Source organism: Babylonia areolata, chromosome 2 (assembly GCF_041734735.1).
Source record: "Babylonia areolata isolate BAREFJ2019XMU chromosome 2, ASM4173473v1, whole genome shotgun sequence".
Classification (NCBI taxonomy): domain Eukaryota; kingdom Metazoa; phylum Mollusca; class Gastropoda; order Neogastropoda; family Buccinidae; genus Babylonia; species Babylonia areolata.
Genome location: NC_134877.1, coordinates 31263886 through 31287048, shown reverse-complemented (window position 1 = coordinate 31287048; position 23163 = coordinate 31263886). Strand labels below are relative to the sequence as shown.

Below are 23163 nucleotides of genomic sequence, written 5' to 3'. Positions count from 1 at the left end.
AGGAGTAAAATATATCAAACACACTCCTCTCTAAAATTCACTTGAGCTCCACACACTGAGCACAGCAAAATACTCACAAACATTTAGAGGGAAAAAAAACACCCAAGAAACACCAGCCATGGTGGAAACTAGTTTAACAACTACTAGGTTATGGCTTCGAACCAAATCAGAGGCATGTCACTGATTTTTTTTTTTTTTTAATACTTTTTTTACCGCTTGCGGAACCTTCTGCAGTGATAAGTGTGCAAGCTCTACTCGCTTGAACAAAAAGATGACCAGTCAAGTTATTCATCTGAAGAATGCTTCTTTGAGAGTATTGCTTTTCGTTTTCTTTTTACCAACAGGGCAGGTGTCTGTTATTTCTCAGACCTTTTCCATAATCAATGCCAGGTTGTATCATGAAATGAAGCATAAAATAAAAGCCTTATCAAACAAGTCATATTCCTAACCAATCACCATAAAAATATTATCAGAAATTCTGTGGCTTTGTATGCCTTCCTGTTCTCACTGTCACACCAGTTTTGATTTCCTCCTTCCATGCCCCCAGTGAGTTCTTATTAAGGTCAGCAGGGTCTTTGGAACTGTTGCTGGATGGTTATTATGGCAATGTCCGCTCAATTTGACACTTTTGCTCAGACAATGTCTGCTCAATTTGACACTTTTTCTCAGAGTCCAGCCGACCGCATGGGGCCACATCAGGACTGCCCTATGAAATAAAAATTCAACCATGTTAAACACAGAACTCAATGTCCACTCAAAAAGAAATGCACACTCAGTTTAAATCTGCCACCACATGCTATTACTGTCAACGGTTGAGAGTTAGGTAGGTGACACCCTGCTTGAGTTAAAGCAGACCACCACCAATACACTCAGCAGTAGTGCATGGCTTCCTTTGACAGTAGGCTTTGTGGCAACCAAAAACTAATAGCAATAGATTCCTGTGGACTGTTGGTACTGCGATTACAACAATAATCCAAGATATGACTGTGTATGGAAGTGTTCTGGATAAATGGTATGAGAAGAGCATGGAGCAGAAAGAAAGAAACAAACAAAAAAGAAAAATCCACATATACAAGCAATGACACATCTAGTCTACACCCACACCAACACACACACTGCCAACCCCAACCTCCCTCTATACACACACCTGGCATGTAGAGGCGAAAGAATACTGAAGTAAACTAGAGGAATTAATCATAATCCAGGTAAGTTTTAGGTCCCTTTTGAAAGACCAAGGCTGTTAGGGTAATGCAAATACCAGGCAATGGAAGCAAATGGAAGGTGCACAAAAAAAAAGGTTTACAGTAAAGTTTACTTCTAATTTTTGGAATGCAGCAGGTCTGTGATCTGGAACCAATGGGGAATTTCAAGTAAAGATTTCCTGCTCGAAACGACGAGACAAGCAGCTGAAGTTTGGACCATTTACTCTTGTGGTTTTGTATTTGTTATTCTAAGAAGCTACAAGGGCAACTGAGAGCAGGGAAACATAGTAGATCAAATTTTAGACAATAAAAATAAAATCAGCAATAAGGTTGCTGATGGATAGAGCAGGTTGCAAGTTCTACAGACAACTTTCAGGCTCAATGCATGCAGAATGGCAGACATTATCAAAACACACTTCATTGCTCGTAAAAAAAAACAGGACCATCACAGAACCCTGTGGACGCTACAGAAGAGACCAAAATTGGATTGAACAATTCACTTGATCAATAAATCTTTCAGTTCAGAAATGACATAATTAGTTAAACCTGTAGAAATATGGTGCCAGATCTGCCTAAATAGACTGCAATTTACAACAAACAAACAAACAACAACAAAAGTTATGTTCCATGGTACCAAAGGCAAGGGAGATCCAGGAGGGTCCAGACAGACATAGCAGCAGCACTGAATACAGTCCCCATGATCATTTCATAAAGACAGTCACCAGAATCAAATATCACCAATGTGTAAGCCACCTGACTTTGAACTGCACTTTTCTGCTTTGTCCTGTGTCATCATGATTCCTTAACGCATGGCGATTATTGAAATCATAAAAAAATTTATCAAAGTCATGTGATGGATGCAAAAATCAAGATATTCTAAAAACCAGATGTACAAATTATGTGAAATAAAATCACATGAATAAAAGAATGCAGCAAAATATGTTTAAAAATGATGAAAAAAAACCCATAAACACCACTGTAGCAAAATCAACAGCCTAAAATGCAGTCACAAACAGAGTGCTGCAAAAATGTTTTTATTTCACATTAACTGCAAAACAAAATACAAAAAAAAAAAAAAAATTCTGTATAAAAGCGGTCATTAACACCAGTACAAAATCTTGTTTAAATCACAACATCAAAGGCCAACAATATTGAGGGCATACCACAAATTACATATCTATGTAGATATCAACAATGAAAATAGATATTCATCAATCAGTTGAACTGACATACAACTACAACTAATTGAAAAACACTTTTTTTTTCAATGACAAAGAAAGGCTTTCATTTCCAGATGGGTTTTTTTTTTTTTTTTTTTATGAAAACTGTACCGCAGCAAATACACCCAGTCTTATTCCATAAATATGACACAAATAACAATCAATGGCAATCTGCATAAAGTAAAAATCCTAACACATCAACTACATTACTAGGAATCTAGATATGTACAGTGTCATTTTCATAAACATGATTTTCATAGATGGATGAAGCTGAGGCTCTTTGTGACCACAATGAATAAAAGAACAAAACAACAACCAAAAAAAACAAAACAAAACAAAACAAAAAAACACTCTAACTATCCATATTAACTTACACAGATGCACAACCTATTGGTCTTTCTGCCTTCAAAGCACATTAATATAAATGTTTGAATAATTTAACCGCCAACTGAAAAGAAATGGTGATCTCTTCAAAAGTGTACACAATCTGCCTGACTTGAGTGTATATATGCCATAGCTATCAATATATAAAAGCTGATAAAGCATGGCCAATCACATCCAATCAAATACAACTCCATGTCATGATATCTACTGATACGCACACACATAAACTGTTACTGCCAAGCCATTCTGCTAAAACAAAACATAAAAAAAACAAAAAACAAAACACGTGTGTGTGTGTGTGTGTGTGTGTGTGTGCATGTGTTTGTGTGTGTGTGTGTGTTTCTGCAAAACAAACCTATATACGAATGTGTAATTAAATACTTATTATAATACTAATACTTACAAACAAAGGCATAGGCAAATTCATATCTCATTTATTGCACAAGTAACTTGATAACATTTGTCACACACAGTGCTCTTCTGATGGCAAAGCTGCTCAGGATTGAATGAACAAACAAAAAATCCCAAAGAACGAAAACCTTACTCAAAGATAGATTTATCTAAAGTATGGAACTAGAATGACCCAGTTTTCTTTTCTTTTTTTGTTGATCAATCTTTATTTTTTTAATATCCTCGGCTCAAAGGTGTTCAATAATTCAAATCTGTTCAAAAACAACACAGATTACTAGGTAATTTGCTGTGAAAGTAACAATTTCACTATTACATATCTGACTATAATTATGCTTACACATATAAACATTTTTCCCTTTTCAATGTTTCTCCCTTCTTAAGGAAACATGATTTTTTTCATGATTAACCTTTAATGAGCACACTCAAGCTCCAATGTACTGACCTTTCATCCATGATAAAAAAGAAAAAAAAAAAAGAAAACAAGAAGTGATAATGGAACATGCTGAAGTGCATTTGTTCCAAGTTGACTGAAACTGGGTGTGTAATGAACGGATCTGTCTGAATAAACTGAAAGATACACTGACAAGGCAATGTAAACAATTTAACATCACAATGATTTCATGTGGATTTAAAAATCCTAATCAGAATCACAATAACACAGCACATCTAAATCATAAAAAAGTGAATCTGAACATGACATGGGAGACCACTGTTGTGCAGAAAGGGACATAATAGAGGAGGAAAATGTGAACACTAAATGACTGGCACATGCAAAACACACATAACACATCTAGTCTTGCTGTCAATAAAACAACCACACAACCAAGTGGGTTTAAAATACTCAGTTATTCCCCCTTTCACAATGTATATCATGAGGAGACACATTTTTGTTGATCCTCAGTTCCGCATTGTTTTCAGCACACATTTTAAATCTTTTCTAAAAGTTTATTTCTAAATCTCCACTAGCCAGTAAACGTCATTCAAAAGCTCTCTAAAAAGCTCAAATTCTGTCAGATACTCAAAACACTGCTTTCATGTTACTTTTTGTTAGTTATGGTTAAATAACGACCTTCTCGAGTACAAAATAAAAGAAACGACTGACCAAAACATTCAACCTGCAAAAGACATTGTGGGCAATCTTCCTGCATTCATATAAAACCAAAAAAAAAAAAAAAAAATGTTTGCAGATCCGAGGATCAGTTGCTGGCACCCAGAGAAACAAGTAGCAATCTGTTCTGGAGTCTGCAATCTATAATTTTCTTTTTTTTTTCCCCAAGACTTTCCCTCGTCTCTTGCAGTGTTAATAATAAAAAATTTTAAAAAAGCATTAGTGCTGACACACACACATACAAATGTTATGCACGTATACACAAAAGAACATACATTCTCACATAAAAAGACAAAACAAAACTTAAAAATTTGAAAGCACAAGGATTCACCCAGGAACCGATAAATATATATTCCCCCACCCTGAAAAGTCACCAAACAATTTTTTTTTTTTTTTTTTTTTTTTACCCTTGTATTTTGATTTTACTTGTTAAGCAATACTGACAAAGCTGATACCCGGACACCACAATCAGAATGGTTTGAGGACAATGTAAACAATCTTATTCAGTCGATGATGGGTGGGACACTAATGTTCTCAAGAAAGCCACAAACAGCTTATAAAGCATTTCACGCACTGAATATTTCCATTTATTTGTTTGTTTGTTATCAAATTTACATATTAGATTAATTCATATTTTGATAAAATTTACATGTTAAATGATTGTAAAACTTGTTCAACATAAGAAAGGATTGAATTATGAAACCTCTTTTCTTCTTCAATTTCTGTGCTGTTTGTAAGATTTCTTTTTATCTCTGCACCTATTAATCAGTTACAAATTCCATCAGAACAAAGTTTTTGCGAACAATATCCATAAGCAGTTTTCTATTCCACAGAATGTAGACAGAGACAGATACAATAACAAAACGTTAAATACGTTTCACAAGCACCCAAGTGTTCCCACACAAAAAAGAACATGCCATAATGTGTCTGTGTGAGTGTACGAGTGCATCACATTTCTTTTTTTTTTTTTTTGTTATAAACCCTTTATATCACATCTTGCGTCCATTCAGTTTCACTTTGTCTCAACCAAGTCTTGCCATAGCAGTAATGTGTATCTGAACAGCATTGACACATTGTGGTCACCACTAAACCCGCAGCAGCAGTACGCTATCAGACTATCTTCTCCCTCAGTTAGATCTGGGCCTGCATTGCGAAGGGGTTGACCTGAAACACGAAGCAGTGGTTGCACACTCGCACTGGCTTGGAATGGCCGAAGTGAGGAAGAGAAACTGCATTCGAGGAGCACCGCCCGCAGAAGATCTGAGAAAAAAAAAATATATATATATACATATTAGAGGCAAATATAGGCTGACTGGTAAACACAGCATAATCATAAATGAATAAAAAATAATCAACATACACACACAAGATTCAAGGTTTAATTAACCTTTGACCCCTTGCCGTTACTGGAGGATTTCAGAAAATAGTGTAAGGACACAACAAGGTTATCTTGCGTTTGCAATTATCATAAAATAAAGTTAGCATTCCTTCATCTGCACAATAGTGTCATATGCAACATACCAACTTCTGAATAATTCACTGTGTCACAATTCTTTTACAAATTTAAACAGTAATTTTTTTGGAATTCCATTCACCTGACCTGTATTAACAGATAAACATGCAAGACACACATGGACACACACACACACTAACGCACACACACACACACAAAGAATCAAATTAAGGAAAAAAGAAGTGAACATGATATAACCACAACCAACTCAAAATCAAAATAACATGAGGAGTTCATATTATAATCCCAGTTTGGTGTCATATACTTACCATGTCAAACTGATACAAACCAGGCTTATCTGTTTGCTCTTCTCAGCCAAAATTTATTGTGGCAACTCAGTGATACAACATCTCGCCATTAGACCACCGTCTGCTAGCCAATGAAATGTTGTTTCTGGCAGGAGATAATCATTCTCAATGGCCGCCATTTTTTCAGATAAGTGACATTATCAAATTGCTGTCTTTGCCAACCTTTTATGCATTAGAAAAATGTTATTTGCATGCATATTTGTTGTTTGTTCAGCTTCGTCTTGGGATTCATATATCTTACATCATTTGCGTCTGTTTGTGATGTTTTATTCGATGTTTTGTTTTGTGAACTTCGTCTCGCTCTCTGCTCTCCTTTGGTCGTAGCTCACCTTTCCACAGTTTCTGCAGTGATGACGGCGACGGACAAAAGTGAAGGGTGTCTTACAGGACATGCACATTGTGGACTGGTCATCAGGTACCCACGCTGGGGGGTCTGCAGAAAACAACAAACAAAAACCATTAAGTATTGAATATTCATAACTACGTTCTAAGTGCTTTACATACACAGAGTCATTTGCACAATATAGGTTTTGCTGCGTAGTCCTATAGGACATTTGTTATAGTTGTTTGATGTTGGCGTTTATAACGTTTCCATTTTCCCTAGCGTTGTCTCTCCCTATTCACCCTCCACACATACACACACTTTTACCCCTCCCCCTCCCACAACCCCTACCCCCCCGTTTTTGGGGTTTTTTTTTTTTTGGGGGGGGGGGGGGGGGGGGGGGGGAGGGGGGGTTGTTTTTGTTTTGTTGTTTTTTTCTGTCTAATATCACTTGAAGTGGAAAGACATTAAACTGAAGACAACAACAACAATATAGGCTGCCTATCTGGACCACAGCCAACTCAGTGAAAGCTGCTTTTCAGAGGGATGCATCATGCTTGCTACTCCCTCGGTGTCATCTGCAGTGAACAATTCCAGCACATGAATTTCACAAGAAAAAAATTCTCCAGGGATGGAAAATCCACCTCAAAGGCATTTGAGAAAATCTAACCATACACTAAACCACAAACTCTGCATGAGCTCACGAACTTAAGATGAGAGATACATATGAAGACAAAATATAGACCAAAAATAAATAAATAAATAAAAATTGAAGAAAAATAATAGCAAAATATAAAGTATAAGAATCAAATTGACTCCATAGAGTCACAGTCAAAGGGAACTGTTTATTCTCCTGAGTACACAACTACATTAAAAAAATAATAATAAAAAATTAAATAATAAAAAATTAAGATAAAAAAAAATAATAATAATAATAATAAACAAATTATTTAGAAACAGAAAACTAAATGAACCAACACCACTGTATTCTACTCTACCAGAAATGCTATGCAGTTTGTAAAGCTAAAATATCCACTAAATTATAAAGTGCTGTTGACAGTGATTGCATGCAACGACCAGTAAACAAATGAATTTGGACCTGCAAAAATAACTTGGGGTATCTGAACAAATTATCTCCCTTGACAATTCTGGATGTGTACAAAAGCAGTATCCTCCATTATATAAATAAGAAAAAAAAGAAAAAACAAAAACAAAAAAACATTCAACAAATTCTCAAACTAGTCAAAGAAAGTATATATTTCAGAAGATTGCATCAACCTTGATCTGATTGAGTGCAGAAATTTCTGTCTATCATGAAACAGTTACATGTGTAAACCATCCATTCACAAATCTGTTCCTTCATCCTAAATTTCCTACTCTCATCACCAAAAAAGAAAATAAAATAAATCAAAAAAAGATACCCACAAACTGAAAGTCACAATTTTTATCCTTTTTTAAAAGGAAAAAAAAAAGCCTCAAAGAAAAAAATCTTTTTACCTCTCAAACCACTGTTCTGGGGAGCGCCCCCACCAAACTGCTGGTGGAAAAAGCGAGCCCCCCGGCGACGATGATGACGGAAGGCCTTCTCATCCTCCATGATCACAGGCTCCGAGCAGTTGAGGTTGAAGACAACACGCAGAATGTTGCGCAGGTCTCCCGCAAAGTTGGTCTGCAGCTGGTCAGCCACCCCTGTGACCAATCACAGGGTGATTTATTTATAACATGCCACAAGGTCACTGGATAGATCTCTCTTGGTGCCGTATTAATTTCATAATGTATGTACTGACTCAGTGCCAAAACTAAAAGGTGCTGAAGCAGAGAACAGAGGGATGGGAATATCAAGTGTGACAAAGTTCAATAATACATTTTTAGATATGAAATATATGATATGCAGATCTCTTTATATAAAATATGATATGCAAATGTCTTTGTTTTCTTTATTACTACCAATGACAAATTCTTGCTCTCAATAGGCATATTCTTTTTGCTTTTTATGTAGATTAGATTGCTGCTTTCTGGGATTCAATTTCAAGGTCCAATGGTTGAACAATAACAACAAAAAGGCCCACCTGAAATGCAGACGAAGAGACGGTGGATCATGTCTGAGCTGCTGCGGAAGCGGGCCCTGGCTTGATTCCGGTTGGCCAGTTCTGCAGCCTGCACGGCCAGTGCAATTTCTTCGTCGTCGTGGCTCTCAGAGTTGTAGGAGCTCGTCTCGCTACTTCCACAACTGATTGAAACAAAGTGCCTTCATTTGGGAGTTACTTCTCAGAAAGTTCTCCATATATCATGTTGGTTGTAATTCATTTCGAAGTTCTTAATATCATGCACATTTTTATTTTAACTAAAACTCAAGTTACTAAGACTAAGAGTATAAATAAAAACAGATCACACACAATGGGTATCATATGATATGTTTAAATATACTACAATATAATGATATGTTTCAATATAGTATAAGATAACATAAAAGTCGGTCAGCCTCAGCAAGCTGATGCAGAGAGACATACACCGACACATACACACAGGAAATGAAAAAAACAACCAAGTTTACAACTGATGAAATAAAAAGAATGAACTAACTGAAAAAAATTCATAAAATAATGAAGTCAATTTCTACAAAAAAAAAAATTATATCAAAATACTTTTTTTCTTTGATTATCAATGAAATAGTCCCCTATTATTTATTCTCAAGACACTGTTGCTTTAGTTTAAATATTATAATAAATTAATACAATCATACTTTTAACACTACAAAGTACAATATGTTTAAATAACATGCTTGTGTTAAAGTTGTAATAGTGACAGTGTGACACACCAGACGCTATTAGTAGAAGTAGTAATATATCTAATACTAAACAACGGCCATCATTTAAACAGATGAAAGATCTGTCAGAACTACTGTCAAAAGTGTCATAAATGATTATCTAATCAAATCATGTCTTGTTGTCTGATCAGGTAAGAATCATAACAGAATCTGTCAAAGACTAGTTTATTTTGTTTTGTTTTTATTGTTTGTTTTTCTTTTAATAAAAAGACCAAAGCCATCAGTTTACCTTTCTTCCTCTGATTCACAGTCACTTCCAGAAGTGGACTCTTCACAACTACTGCCACTGGAGGTGTCAGGTAGAACCTTCACTGATGACCCCCCAGCCTTTCTCCTGCCTTTCCTCTCACTGTCACTGTTGGTGTTGCTGGAGCAGTTGGACCAGTTGTCTTCGTACTGTCTCAGCCTGGCCTCCCTCTCTGCCTCGCTGTGCTGGGAGGATTTGTTTTTACGAGATCTGAGCAACGCCTTTCTGGACTTGGAACCATGGGATCTTTTGCCTGCTGATGTGGGGCTTTTTTCCACCCCTCTCTTTTTCACAGTGGCCGATGAGGACTGGCTGTGAACCGAAGAAGCCTGCTGAGCAGAGACTGTACAATTCCTCTTCTCATCATTCTGGCGGGAACCGTCCCGCTGCTTGGGATCACAGTTTGGTGGTGTGTCCTGGGCAGGCACTGAGGATGATGAACTCGCTGCTTGGGGGCTGGAATGTGAGCGAGTGTGGTGGTGGTGGTGGTGGTGGTGCTGGTGATGGTGGTGGTGATAGATTTTAGAGGACTGATCATTGTTTATAGCACTGTGAGGGGTTTGTGTACACCTGTCACACTGTTTGCAGGAGGACTCTGCGTTGGTGTCCGTCTCTGTGACCGCACTGCTGGCTGCTCCCAGGCAGGCTTTCTCACTGTCCACAGCCACACCTGCACCTGCTACAACACAATCCGAGGCAAGTTTTGATTCTGACACACATTTTTGATTCTGAGACTCATCATCACCATCACACATGGACTGTGATAAGCACCTTACATTATCATCTGTATCACATTCAGCAGGGCAGGCGGCAGTCAGTGTTCTCTCATCACTGTCCCTGGGCACAGACAGATAGAGCTGGAAGTCTCGGGGTGAGGGGCTGAAAGGAATATCACGGTCTGGGGGAGTGAGATCAGTCAGTGTACTGTCAGTGAAGGAGGAGTTGTTCACATCACTGCTGTCATCACCATTGCCAGTGTCTCTGTCTACACACGCACTGGATCCACCGTTTGAAGCAAAAGCTTGCTGAACTCTCTGCAAGACACTGTACACATGCCCTGATGAACTCTCCAAATTTCTGAGTTCAGAGGGGGATCCCACATCCACAAGGCCCTCAATGTTCTCTTTGTTTTCATCACTATCTTCACTACCAGTGACACGCTGGGCTGAATGATGTGTGGGCAATTCTGCACCTGTGTGATGTGATGCTGATCTGTCATCACTGTCACACAAGGGCTGGTGAAGGGGAGATACCCCTGAAGAAGGTGTGTAGAAACTGTCCTCCTCACCAGATATCCTTTCATCGCTGCAGTCCTCACACCTTGGAGAAGTGTCACTTCCATCCACATTGAACAAGCTCTTATCACACTCATCACCCTGCAGACCATTTCTGTCATCCACAGAAGGCTGTACCTCCTGTACAGATGACAGTTCGGCAGACGCAGACCTGCTTGGATCGTCTGCCATGTGGCTGTCTGTGTCCGTGTGCTCCATGCAGATTTCCATCACCTCATCCACCAGAGGGCTCTGTGGGGGGGAGACACAACCCGACTGGCTGATCAGCTGGCTCGATCCGCTGGGGGAGACGGTGAACTGGCTATCACATGCGCTCACCATGTCACTGTGCAGGCCCGAGTCGTTGCTGTCGCTTTTGTTCAGGTTCTTGGGCTGTCGCGACGAGTCCTCTGAGGTGGCCTGTCCAGCTGCAACATCCTCCAGCTCACAGAAAGCGGCGTCGCTGGGTGGGGTCTCTGACAGCCGGCCCGACTGGCACTGAATGTGTTCCACGGTCCTGCCCTTGTCCACCATCCTCCTCTTCTCTGGGGTCAGAGAGATGTCCTCTGAATCGTCATCATCCAGTCTGTCAGCACTGCTGCAGGAAGCAGCATCACCATCCCTTCCCTTCCCACGCAGTGCAGGGCTGTCTGTCTGCACAGCAATGGTGGCCGTGCTGACTGAGCGGCCAGTGATGGCCTTGGATGGAGGGGAGGTGGACGACAGGAAGTCTGGCTCCTCCTGACTGCACAGGGCCCTCTCCAGCATCAGCAGCTCACCCTCAGACAGCGTGTACAGCAACTCTCTGAAAAAACACAGGTTGACGTGCCTCAGTCAGTGGTCCTCAAGCTGATTAGTGTTAGTATATTGTGATCATATTTTGTATTCTGTATTCCCTGCTGTTCTTCACATGCTTCTGTTTCACAAACCTGAGGAGCTCTGTAAAAAAAAAAAAAAAAAAAAAACCATCTGGTATGTCAATGTCTGTCCCTAACTCAGTTCGGTTTCAAACTTGTGTTCCTGGAAAATCTCTTTTAAATTTTAGTAGCAAGGGTACATTTTTCAGTCATGGTTTTTAGCAAGTAAGACAAACCAGTCTTTTTTTCTTTCCTTTTTTTTTATTTTTTATTATTTGCATACATTTTTATTTCATTGTAACCTTGTACTAAGGCACATCACCAAATCAAGAATGTTTTATTCATAGCACCACTGCATATATAAATACTTTATATGAGAAAATAAGTCATCCTTTTTGTCCGCATTAATGTCAAAAAACAAAACATTTTTGAAAGGGATTGTACTACAAAAAATAAAATAAAATAAAAAATTAAAAGCAGCAGTCAGCCAACCATTGTTGTGACTGACCTGATTTTGTACAGCAATGTCTGAAATGGACGGAACATGTCTGACATATTCAGAGACTGGTTGTCAGGGTTCAATGGTCCATCCCCAAACACCAACAAGCCACTGCACACACAATGCACAAAAATATTACAGCAACATACATACATATATATGTATGCATTTCCATACACAGCACAACTAATCCAAAAGTGTGTATCTATGCAATATGTCCATCAGAAATATATAACTGCATTGCATCATCTTTTTTTCTTTTTTCTTAGGCCTCTCAATGCAACATCCCCATTTTACACTACAGGTAACAATTTAGATAGCTATCTTGTTCTCAATGTTAAGATTACTTTAAACATATTATTCATATCCACTGTGGAATTATCTTAGTCAACATACAAAGTAACATAAACTTAACATTATATATGGGTCATTTTCCAAAACCATTTGCTCAAAGTCAATGTCGTAACTCATCCCTTCCGTTCTTCGATCAAAAGTCAACACATGAAGTTCGGTGAATTATCAGACTTACAGAACTACTTTCTACCTACATTTGTAGCTGTATCATGACTAGCAGATGTGCTGGAAATACACTGCTTTCAATAGTAATTGATTAAATAGGCAAAACATCAAATTAATGATCTGAAATGACTTCCAATTTCGGTTGTTTTAAGTTTATCTGAAATTACTTATTCTTTTTTTAAAGTATAGCGACATAGTGCACTATTTTCTGATGATTATACACAGTAATCCCTATGGAAGGGAGTATCCACAGGAAGTTTCCACTGAGTCAGTTTGTTGTATCACATGATCATCAGTGCAAGTCAAAAAATATATCTTACAATATCAGTTCAGATACATACACAAGGAATAAAACTGCTTATAAATATAGATATCAAAAACTTTCATGTCACAACACCAGTGGAACAAAGAATGAGCAGTATTCTGAACAGAACAGTAAGAATACTGACCACACTATTGCCAGTCGTGGTATCGTGAACATCAACGCTGGGTCATATTCATCGATCATGTCTGTTGTCACATACCCCCGTGACTTGGCTCTGTAATGTAACAAAATAATATCAGTATGCATATGATTTTATTTAATCATCATCATCATCATCATCATCTAATAATAATTTAATTCTAAAAGTGCCCTTCCATGTAATACATGCTCAACTGTGCTGATCAATGTAAAAATTTACCTGTATAATATGTATAAAAATTTAAACATGAAAATGACAAGCAGACATAACCCAGCAGTCATTTCAACTGATCACTAACAGTCGTTTATGTACAATGAACACAGATAAAAAATTAAAAAAATTTAATCACGCACAACATAACATTCAACACAGATATATGAAACATAGCAAAACTCAAATAGTATCACAATTCACATAAAATTACAATGCTGCCATCATCATCGCTATGCTGGCAGTCAAAATACACACTTTCTGTGCCCCTTTCTCTCTGACTTATTATCAAGCATCACACTTAAAAATTCTGCATTTCCCTTTGTCTTGTGACTCACAGATCTAACATTATTTGTCTTTGACAAAATAACTGAAGAAAACAATAAATCATTGTGTAATATCATCTGGCTGGATTGACTGTCATTCACCCATGCACTTTGTGTCCTTATATTACTTTATCAGTCACTTATTTTTCTTCTTCTTCTTTTTTTTTTCCCCCCCTGTTTGAGGCAATCATGAATGATGCGGACAGTGATGAAAAAACTTGTACAATGGTTCAGAATTTAATTCTTATAATCCTGATGAAAAAGACCGAGGATTATTGCTTATCTACTTCAATGCTGAGTGCTTATGCATTTGTTTGTGAAGTGTTCACAAAATATTACACACATAATAATTTCCATAAATACTCATCAAACCACAAAGTAATTCCTTTTGGTAAAAGTTTACTTCTTTGTTAAAGTAGAACTTATTCTGCATCAGTTGGTGAAATTTCATGCGTAACTTCCCACAAATACAGAACACTGACAGAACTTATTTTCCCCTGGCATATGGAATACACCTCAAAAAGTGTCAGCAGTCAATGGGTTAACTGATGCATAGTTAGCACTTCAAATCACAAATGTCTCACAATCATATTGACAACAGACAAATGTAAAACGGTTTTGTGTGAATCAATGAAGAATCATACAGTGTTTCATTCCTGTTGTTAGTCACTAGCCTTGTCAGGAAGAAGACACAAAAACTCAACCCACCTGATGACTGTTTCTGAGAAGAGGACAGTGATTTCTTGAATGGTTTCATACTCCTTCACAGATTTGACCGGCACCATCGCACTCACATAACTGGACAAGGAAAAAACACATACTTTTCAAAAATTTGAAAACAAATACAAATAAATTTCTATTTCATTGAAAAACAGCAACATTTATCTGACTGATAAGCGACTAAACGAAAAAAAAAAAAAAAAAAAAAAACTTCAGTTAAGAGGATTCCAGTAATCTTCATCAGACACACACACATATATATATACACACACTCTCTAGCTCTCTGACATACCCTCATTCATGCACGCTCTCTCTCTCTCTCTCTCTCTCTCTCTCTCTCTCACAAACAGACCAAGTAACTAATGTGATTGAAAGCCTATTTATATCTAATCAATGAATTTTCGAAAATCAAGTAATACAGTACATACCTGAGTTCAAATTCAGCAAACAGCTTGTCAAAAATGGTAAGTGCTTCTCTTATCTGCACAAATTATCAATAAGAAAATATAAAATACCTGTTTCATAATCACAGTGGGCTGGGTTGTTGTTTTTACTTGCTGGTAACAAAAAACTTCTGTAAACAAATTAAGATCATGAGAACTTCAACAAGATAAAGTGTTTTACACCTTTACTTCGTGTTTTTTAAATATATTTTTCTTCAGAATGGGTCAGTATTCACCCTTTGATACCTCTTTGAAATTTAAACTAGGGCTGTCCTGGGTGTGTAACACTTCCACCAAGAGAGACATGACTCTATGGCAATGCCATACTGCTGAAGTCTGTTCCTCCCGAAATTAACAGCTTGTGTTTCATTCAAAGGAATATCTCAGTATGATGAAAAACAAACACAAGATGAAGATATACAATATCATCATAATCATAGCCAACGATTACAAAATGTCTGTGCACACCTACCCTCTCAGTGTACTCATTCACATTCACCAGGCACTGGTCCCTCAGTATGTGTCGCAGACTGTCTAGGTTCTTGGTCAGGGCACGTGCCAATGGCCGCATGGATGCACTCTCTAGCTCTCGGTTCATGATGCTCGACCCTGCTGCCAGGCACTGGAACAACAAATTACATTGTACATGTATTAGAAACAGTCAGGTCAATGTTTGGTTTTAATTTTTCATGTGTGACCAGAATTCGTAAAAACATAATCAAAGTTTTCAGGTCCAACTTTCTCCCTAAAAATATGAAGTGCAACACGTTCAAAATGATTCTGTGTTCAGCTTCCTCATTAACATTCTACTCCATTCCATATCCCTTCTTTTCTTCTTTTTATGCCTCTCCCACCTTCCTTCTCCAACCCATTTACTTATGAATTCACAGAACTCTCTCATTAATCGATCCACATTTCCAGTCATTAATCTGACATATAATGAACACTCAAACAGGCTGAAGTGTTTCTATCCAGTGACTACCGGTAATTACATACCATGGCTATGCGCACAAGCTGTTGGCATTTCCCCCCTTCACAGTGCTAACATTAACAAAGGACCAATCATTAAATAATTCAGCAGTTCGCTTTTACAGCTTGGAAAAAGTACACGTTTGGGACTCAGTGGAAGAGGCATGTATTTCTTCAAAGCATGACAAAAATAAATTCTTTGTGTCTGTGCTGTAAGACTGCTGTGCACCAGTAATACATATGCTCCAAATTCACAAATGAATACTAATTTATTAACTACTGTACCTCAACATGATTCAAGGGCGCAATTGTACCTAATCCTATTGACTAATTCTGTTGTTTTTGTTGTGCTTTTTTTTTTCTTATTATTATAAGAAATAAACTGTAAATCATTCACTTGGAACTTATTATTTCATTCTGGTACACAACCCATGTCAGAACGAAGTATGACATAACTAACTGGCAGTACAGTATATGTGACTAACAAATCAAGTGTTTAAAGATAAAAGAATACCTTTATCAGAGCAAGCTGTGCCAGATTACACCAGTTTTCAGTATTAAACAAAAGAAGAGTAACAGACCCAATGCAAAATAAATTGTGTCCTACTTATCAGCAAAAGCATCAGAAGCTTTTCTCTTTTTTTCCTTTTTTTTTTTTTTTAAAGCCAAGTCCTGAAACTAAAAATATGTATTACTTTGAAATAAAAAAACAAAGCAGAAATTATAAATAATGACATCCACACACATGGCAAACTCACACTGTCACACACAAATGATATATACCCACCCCCCCCACCCCACCCCACCCCGCCATCTCCACACACACACACACACACACACACACACACACACACACAAACACAATTTTTGTTAGAATATTGTTCCGACTATAAATTTATATATATTTTTATTTGTGAGCCTCATGTCTTCATTCTTATTGTGACAGTGTGTGTGTAGCATGTGCCTATACTTCAGTTCAACGCTAATAACCGCATGCGCCAATGTTGATCCTCTGTGTGTGTCACTGAGTGTGCTGGTGAATGCATGACCAGGAAGGTACGTTATGTGGAAGGAGAATTGCATGTGCATGATTCACTTGTGATCAGATGTTTTGTAAGCTGAGTATTTGGAAACTGATATTATGAAGACAGTCTGATCACAAGATCAGATCTGTCCATGCTTCAGAGCAGTAAAGAGAGAAAGAAGTGAATATGCCATCCTGCACCTTTTAGTCTGAATGTGAGAGAAGAAAGAGAAAGAACCTGAGCAAACACACCACCAGCACCACCGTATTATAAACCTTAACTAACATTTCATGACAAAAATATTCTATTCTGTTCACACACACGCACACACACACACACACACATACACACACACACACACACACACACACACACAGAGACCCTCACCTCAGCACCAAACCACAGCTGCCCAGCCAGGTTCTCCTGAACAACATCGTCTGGAAACTTGACCCTGAAGTCGCGGCTGGAGCGGGCAAAGGGGATGGCCTCGGTCATCATGCGCTGGACGATGGTCAGCACCTTGTCCTGGCAGGCCCGTAACTGCGCCACCAGGGCCTGGCATCGCTCCGGGTCCTTCCTGCTGTCAAAGCTGTCCAGCTCCGAGGCCACCGTGTTGAGCTCCTCGTCCGCAAAGTAGAACTGGGCCAGCAAGGACTTGTCCGTTTTCTGGATCAGAGCATTTTACATAATGTGTGTTAAAATCATAAACTTGGGCTAAGAAAAAAAAAAGAAGGTTATTTAGGTCCCATAGCCTTTTACAGACATTAGGGCACTGTGACCATCCACTGTGTCCATGGTTCGGCCTAGGCAGGGCCCCCGAATCCTCTCCTGCCATTTCAACCAGTCAGATGCCCATTCACACCCGGGTGGAGTGAGAAAAATAAGTAACATGCCTTTCCCAAAGACACAACACAATGCAGGACCCTGAACCCTGATCACTGGCGAACACTGGATAAAAAGTGCAATGCCTGACCTGTTCTGCTACAGAGCCTCTGTATACTTTGGTAAGTTTAAACCACAATTATAAACTATAAAGAAGAAAATGTTCAGCTCCCCAACACTCTTTCAGTCTTCACCTTCTCCACCCACTTCTGCACACTGAGGCTTGTTGCTGACCATACACTAGCCTCACAAGTCAACCAATTATAAAAATGATTTCAAATGAAATGATACATGTGTGTTCTGTTTGATAATGGTGTCTAAATTTTTCTCGTTGAAGTCATCAACTAAACTTGCCATGAATCTTCTCTGCATGAGTGAGTGAGTGAGTGAGTGAGTGAGTGAGTGAGTGAGTGAGTGAGTGAGTGTGTGTGTGTGTGTGTGTGTGTGTGTGTGTGTATTACACATGTGTATGTGCGTGTGTTTTTCTGTGTTTGTCTATGTGTGTGTGCACGTGCATGCATGTGAATGTCTGTGTGTGAATCCCGAGTCACTGTACAGAATTACATGTACTTCAGCAGTGTGATGTTAATTATGACCCTCATTGTTTATCATAAATTATACATCTAATAGTAATACATTAATACTTTTCTAATACAGTAACACTGAATTCAACAAATCAATGCAGCAATTTTTTTTTTAAGTTATAAAAAAAAAAAGTATTGTAGTAATTTAATTCAACACAACCTTGGTTATCTTTGATTAAAAAATATTTTTTGTATACTTTACTCCTTACATAATAAAACATTTCAAAAGTATAAACCATACACAGGAACAACACTGTGAGGAATTTTCAGGCTACGCCCTTTTCACTGTTCAGCCATTCATTAAACTGACATTATCATAAACATATGTCAATTATGCTGACGTCAAGTGCAAGCATGCTAACACATTAATTTGTATATTGTGTGCTCTCTCTCTGATTTACTTCTCTCACTGTCTGAACAAAATGTGTGTGTGTGTGTGTGTGTGTGTGTGTGTGTGTGTGTGTGTGTGTGTGTGTGTGTGTGTGTGTGCACATATAATAATAATAATAATAAGACTAAGACAGTAAAAGAACATCTGACATGCCCAATTTAATAATACAACAGCCCTGAAAACCACAATGACATACAATAATATATTAATTATTATATATATATGCACAATAAAAACACACTCAATACAAAAATCACACAAAAATCCAAGTAGTCCAAACCCAATTCACAACAACCCCACACCAGATGTAGACACACACACACACACACACACACACACACACGCACGCGGGAAAGCACACCTAGAACGCTCAAGGTATATGAACATGTGCACTTTTAGATATACTAACAATCAATGAATTATACTCAATAATAATATAGGAATTAAAATCAAAATAGAACATAAAAGTGAAGACAAGAAATCAGTTACTTGGAAATCAAGTTTTCAAAGAGGGTTTTGAAAGAAAGGCAAGAAAAGCATGACGGACATGTATGTGCACACATGATCATAAGCATGTACATGCATACGTAAGTGTGTGTGTGTGTGTGTGTGTACAAAACTTATCTTTTTTCTGAACTTCTCTAGTAGGAGGAGTTAGTACTTTTTTCCTCCTAAAGAAATAAATGAACAAACAATAAAAATGCAAGATCTATCCAACATGTGCATCTTTTTTGTATTGTTGTTCCGAGTAAATTCATAACAAACCAAACAACTGAATAAATTTGTATCAAATAAGAAAGTGACTGATCACTGTGTCAGTGTGTGATCAGTCATGAGAGAGAGAGAGAGAGAGAGAGAGAGAGAGAGAGAGAGAGAGAGAGAGTGAGTGTGTGTGTGTGTGTGTGTGTGTGTGTGTGTGTGTGTGTGTGTGTGTGTGTGTCTGTCTGTGGGTCGGTCGGTCTGATTCTGTATGCATGTGCGTATGCGTGTTTACTATATAGTGTATATGTGGGGTTGGGGATTGGGGAGGGGGTGTCAATGTATTTGTATACCATGTATCTGCACATCTTAAGTCAGAAGTTACTGTCCAGTGTGTGCGTGTGTGTGAGTGTGTGTGTGTGTGTGTGTATGTATGTTTGTCTCATGTCTGTCTGTCTGTTTTTGTGTGTGTGCATGTGTCCGTGTCTGCGTGTGCCTGTAAAGTGTTTGTCAGAGTGTCTGTGTATAGATACATGTGTCAGGACAAGAATAAAAATTGACTAGAACCTGTATAACTCTACGTAAGACTTTCTTAATTTGAAAGCTATTCCTGGACATGAGAAAAATTGTAGGGAACTAATTTATCCTTCTGTTCATTTTCAGATAACCCCAAACTAAGCATGCACCATTCACAAAAGTATCTTATGAAGTTAAGATAAGATAAGATAACTTTATTATCTCCAACTGGAGAAATTTGGTCAGGTGCATTATCACAACATAGACAAGTAAACAACATGGGGACCATAACTGTAAAAGTCAAAAACAGCTTTTCAAATATTATGAAGATACAAATGTAAAAAATATCACATACACTGTTTCATACATACATCCACACACTGCAGGTAATAACTAGTATTCTTAATGTAAAAACAGAAAGAATTAAGAAACATTATTTGAATATAATTACAAACACAGCCTACTATACTGCACATTGATTATAACAGACAGATAAGATAGGAATAAAGATAAATTGCGGAAAACCGCAACCAGATAATCAGCACACACCCGCACCCACCCACCCCCCACCGCACACGCGGGTTACTTGATTAAACAAGAGTAATAAACATATGTTCTCAAATAAAAAGCATTTCACATATTCGCTTTTAAAAACATTGCAATTAATTATTACATCGTAATTATTAACAGAAATTTGTACTTTGGAAAAACAAATGAAAACTATAAGGTTCAATGAGGTCAAACTTCTCATTAGTCATTATCTCTTTTATTCATTTTCCTTTCTGTACATCGACTGATGATAGGACGAATATCAGTTTGCAGATTATTGTAGAATCTCTTGACTGCTGGGGCTGAAAGTGTACTGGCTCATTTAGTATTCCATAAAAAGTTCAATGACACCGCCATGTCTTAGGCAAATTGTATATCACTATATGAGTGGGCTTTTACATGTAAGACTGTTTTTACCTTGCCATGTAAGCAGCCATACTGGATTTTCTGGGATAAAACTAAAACATTATAAAACCCATTTTGCTTCCACTATAAAACACATTAAACTGAATGTATTAAAACTCTTGACATGAATTCCAGGATGTTTTATATGTATACTTGTTTATATATCCACACAGTGAGAAACATCATAATAGATATTTTGTTATCACTTAAGGATAGGAATGACATCAATTAAGATGCATAAAATAATATAAACTAAATTATAAGAAAATTAGTTAGGTGATTATGGTACAAGCAGGTCTCCAGATCTGTTGACCCATTTGATAACAAAATTTATCCTCACGAGTTTTTCATCAACCCACTAGATCTTCACAGATTCTTTGATTAACCTGTGACCATTTAAGATCTATGTAGATCCTTCAACCCATTAAACCCCAGGGAGTTTACAGCCTTAGCAAGTTTTCCTGCCATGCTGATCATACATGTATTAAATCAAAATGCAGAAAATAAACTGAAATTGAATGGTTCTCCCTCAAAACTGACATGTGGACACAGCCAGAAATACTGTAGTAGTTAGTTCCCTTTGTGATTTATGCATGCATATTTAGAAACATCAAAACCCATTTTAATGAAACAAATTTTGATGCCAAGCAATGCTACGGCGTAGGTTTAAAAACTTAAATGAGTTCAGATTAAAAGATCCTTTCAGACCGACATCTATCAGTAGTATTTTTAATCTCAAACTTAGTCTCTGCAGAAATAACAAGAATTAGTGTAGAAAATGTGTGCCCATCTTATTTCACTGATTAAATTTTGCATTCTAAACAACCCTTTGGTGTTTGTTAATGTACATCTGAATGAGACAAATAACAGTAATATAAAAATTAGTCAAATGCTCTGGACCTACATAGTGGTATCTGGAGAGTTTTAAACACATCTTGATCTTGATTTTGATAGACGCTTGAGGCCTGGTACTGGCCTATTCGCTGTTCTGGGCTCATCACTATTCTAAAACTTGTTCTAAAACTGGCATGCGTGGTTATGCCTACAGATTAATGGTAGCACTCTGGGTCACTGAGGGAGGGAATATTGGCCCAGTGAGTGTCCATGGGGCCCTTGAAGTCAGCTAGTGTTGGGGCTGTCACCACCTCTTCTGGAAGACCATTCCAGGTATTGATGACCCATTCCGCAAAGAAAGCACTCCAAATGTTGAGTCGACAGTGGAACTTGCTCAATTTCAGGCTGTGGCCTCTGCTTGCTTTGTTGCTGGAGAGTGTGAACTGTGGCTTGTCCTCCTTGTATATACCATGGACATATTTACAGGTATCAATCATGTCGTCACGTTTCCTTCTGTGCTCTAAACTGGGTAGTTTGAGCATGGTCAGCCTCTCAGAGTATACTTTGTCCCTCAACGAGCTGATAAGCTTTGTAACGTGTCTCTGAACATCTTCAACTTCCCTGCAGAGGGTCTTCAATTGGGGATTCCAGACTGAGTGTCTGTATTCAAGAATCATTCGTACCAGTGCCTTGAACAGTTGTAAGAATATGACTATGACTGTATGAGTGAAAGAATATCGAAAGAAGGAAGGAATAACAGTATAAACTCTTTAGCAATGACCACAGCTAAAAGTATCACACTTCCTGAATTTTACTGATTTCCCAAGACTATTTTTACCTAACTATATTGTATATTCCATCTATTTCCGAAGGGTTATACATGTCTGCCTACAAATAAAAGAACAAAATATCAATGTATGTGAGATATTTACTGTATTTAATTATTTCGACGACGTGAAATGGCTGTTCAAATGTTTTAATGACAGATGTTTTGATTGTTCGCATGTGGCAAACAATGCCATCAAATCTTGGGCACGTCTTCAGCACTCCGTTATCTCCCAGGCCCACACCCCTTTGAGGTCACTGTCAACGCTGTCATTGACGTTTACATATGGTAAACAAGGACAGTGACAATTCTGATGTCGATTACAAATATTTCATTGCTGAACTTGAACACAAAGACATGCGACAAAGCGAGTGTGACCAAAATAGTTTGGCTGGGTGCTCGTCAGGCTGGTGCTGACCTCAACAGACCCGAAACAAACGACACACAAAAAAAACACATTCGTACCTTTGGCTTATACAGCCACTTTCGGAGGGAATTCATCGTTCAAGTTGTCGCAGTGCTGACATTGATCAAAGCGACAAAAAGTTTGTTTCCACACCAAACAGCTATGGAAGGCGATACACCTCAATTCACTCCTGAGTGATTCAATCTTGGGCGAAGAGCTGTGC

At 37.9% G+C, this 23163-nt stretch overlaps 1 protein-coding gene across 1 annotated transcript; it reads right to left on the bottom strand.

Moving 5' to 3' along the window:
- Nucleotides 1–82: 82 nt before the first annotated feature.
- Nucleotides 83–23155, bottom strand: LOC143300235 (lateral signaling target protein 2 homolog). The gene is made up of 12 exons (XM_076613822.1): nucleotides 23000–23155; nucleotides 17236–17514; nucleotides 15327–15476; nucleotides 14840–14892; nucleotides 14400–14489; nucleotides 13141–13230; nucleotides 12182–12283; nucleotides 9525–11621; nucleotides 8538–8698; nucleotides 7966–8157; nucleotides 6476–6579; nucleotides 83–5585 (listed from the first exon to the last, which is right to left on the bottom strand). Exons 1-12 carry the CDS (start codon nucleotides 23033–23035, stop codon nucleotides 5457–5459), a joined length of 3483 nt encoding a protein of 1160 aa, XP_076469937.1. The 5' UTR covers nucleotides 23036–23155; the 3' UTR covers nucleotides 83–5456.
- Between the last annotated feature and the right edge of the window lie 8 nt (nucleotides 23156–23163).

Bases quoted from the DNA above. Each gene is read 5' to 3' on its own strand.
- LOC143300235 (XM_076613822.1), bottom strand. From the start codon at position 23,035: ATGAATTCCCTCCGAAAGTGGCTGTATAAGCCAAAG. The intron at 11,622-12,181 runs GTCAGTCACAAC...GTGTTTTTTCAG, and splicing joins ACATTGCTGTACAAAATCAG to AGAGTTGCTGTACACGCTGT. The intron at 6,580-7,965 runs GTAAAAAGATTT...TGTTTTCTGCAG, and splicing joins CCAGAACAGTGGTTTGAGAG to ACCCCCCAGCGTGGGTACCT.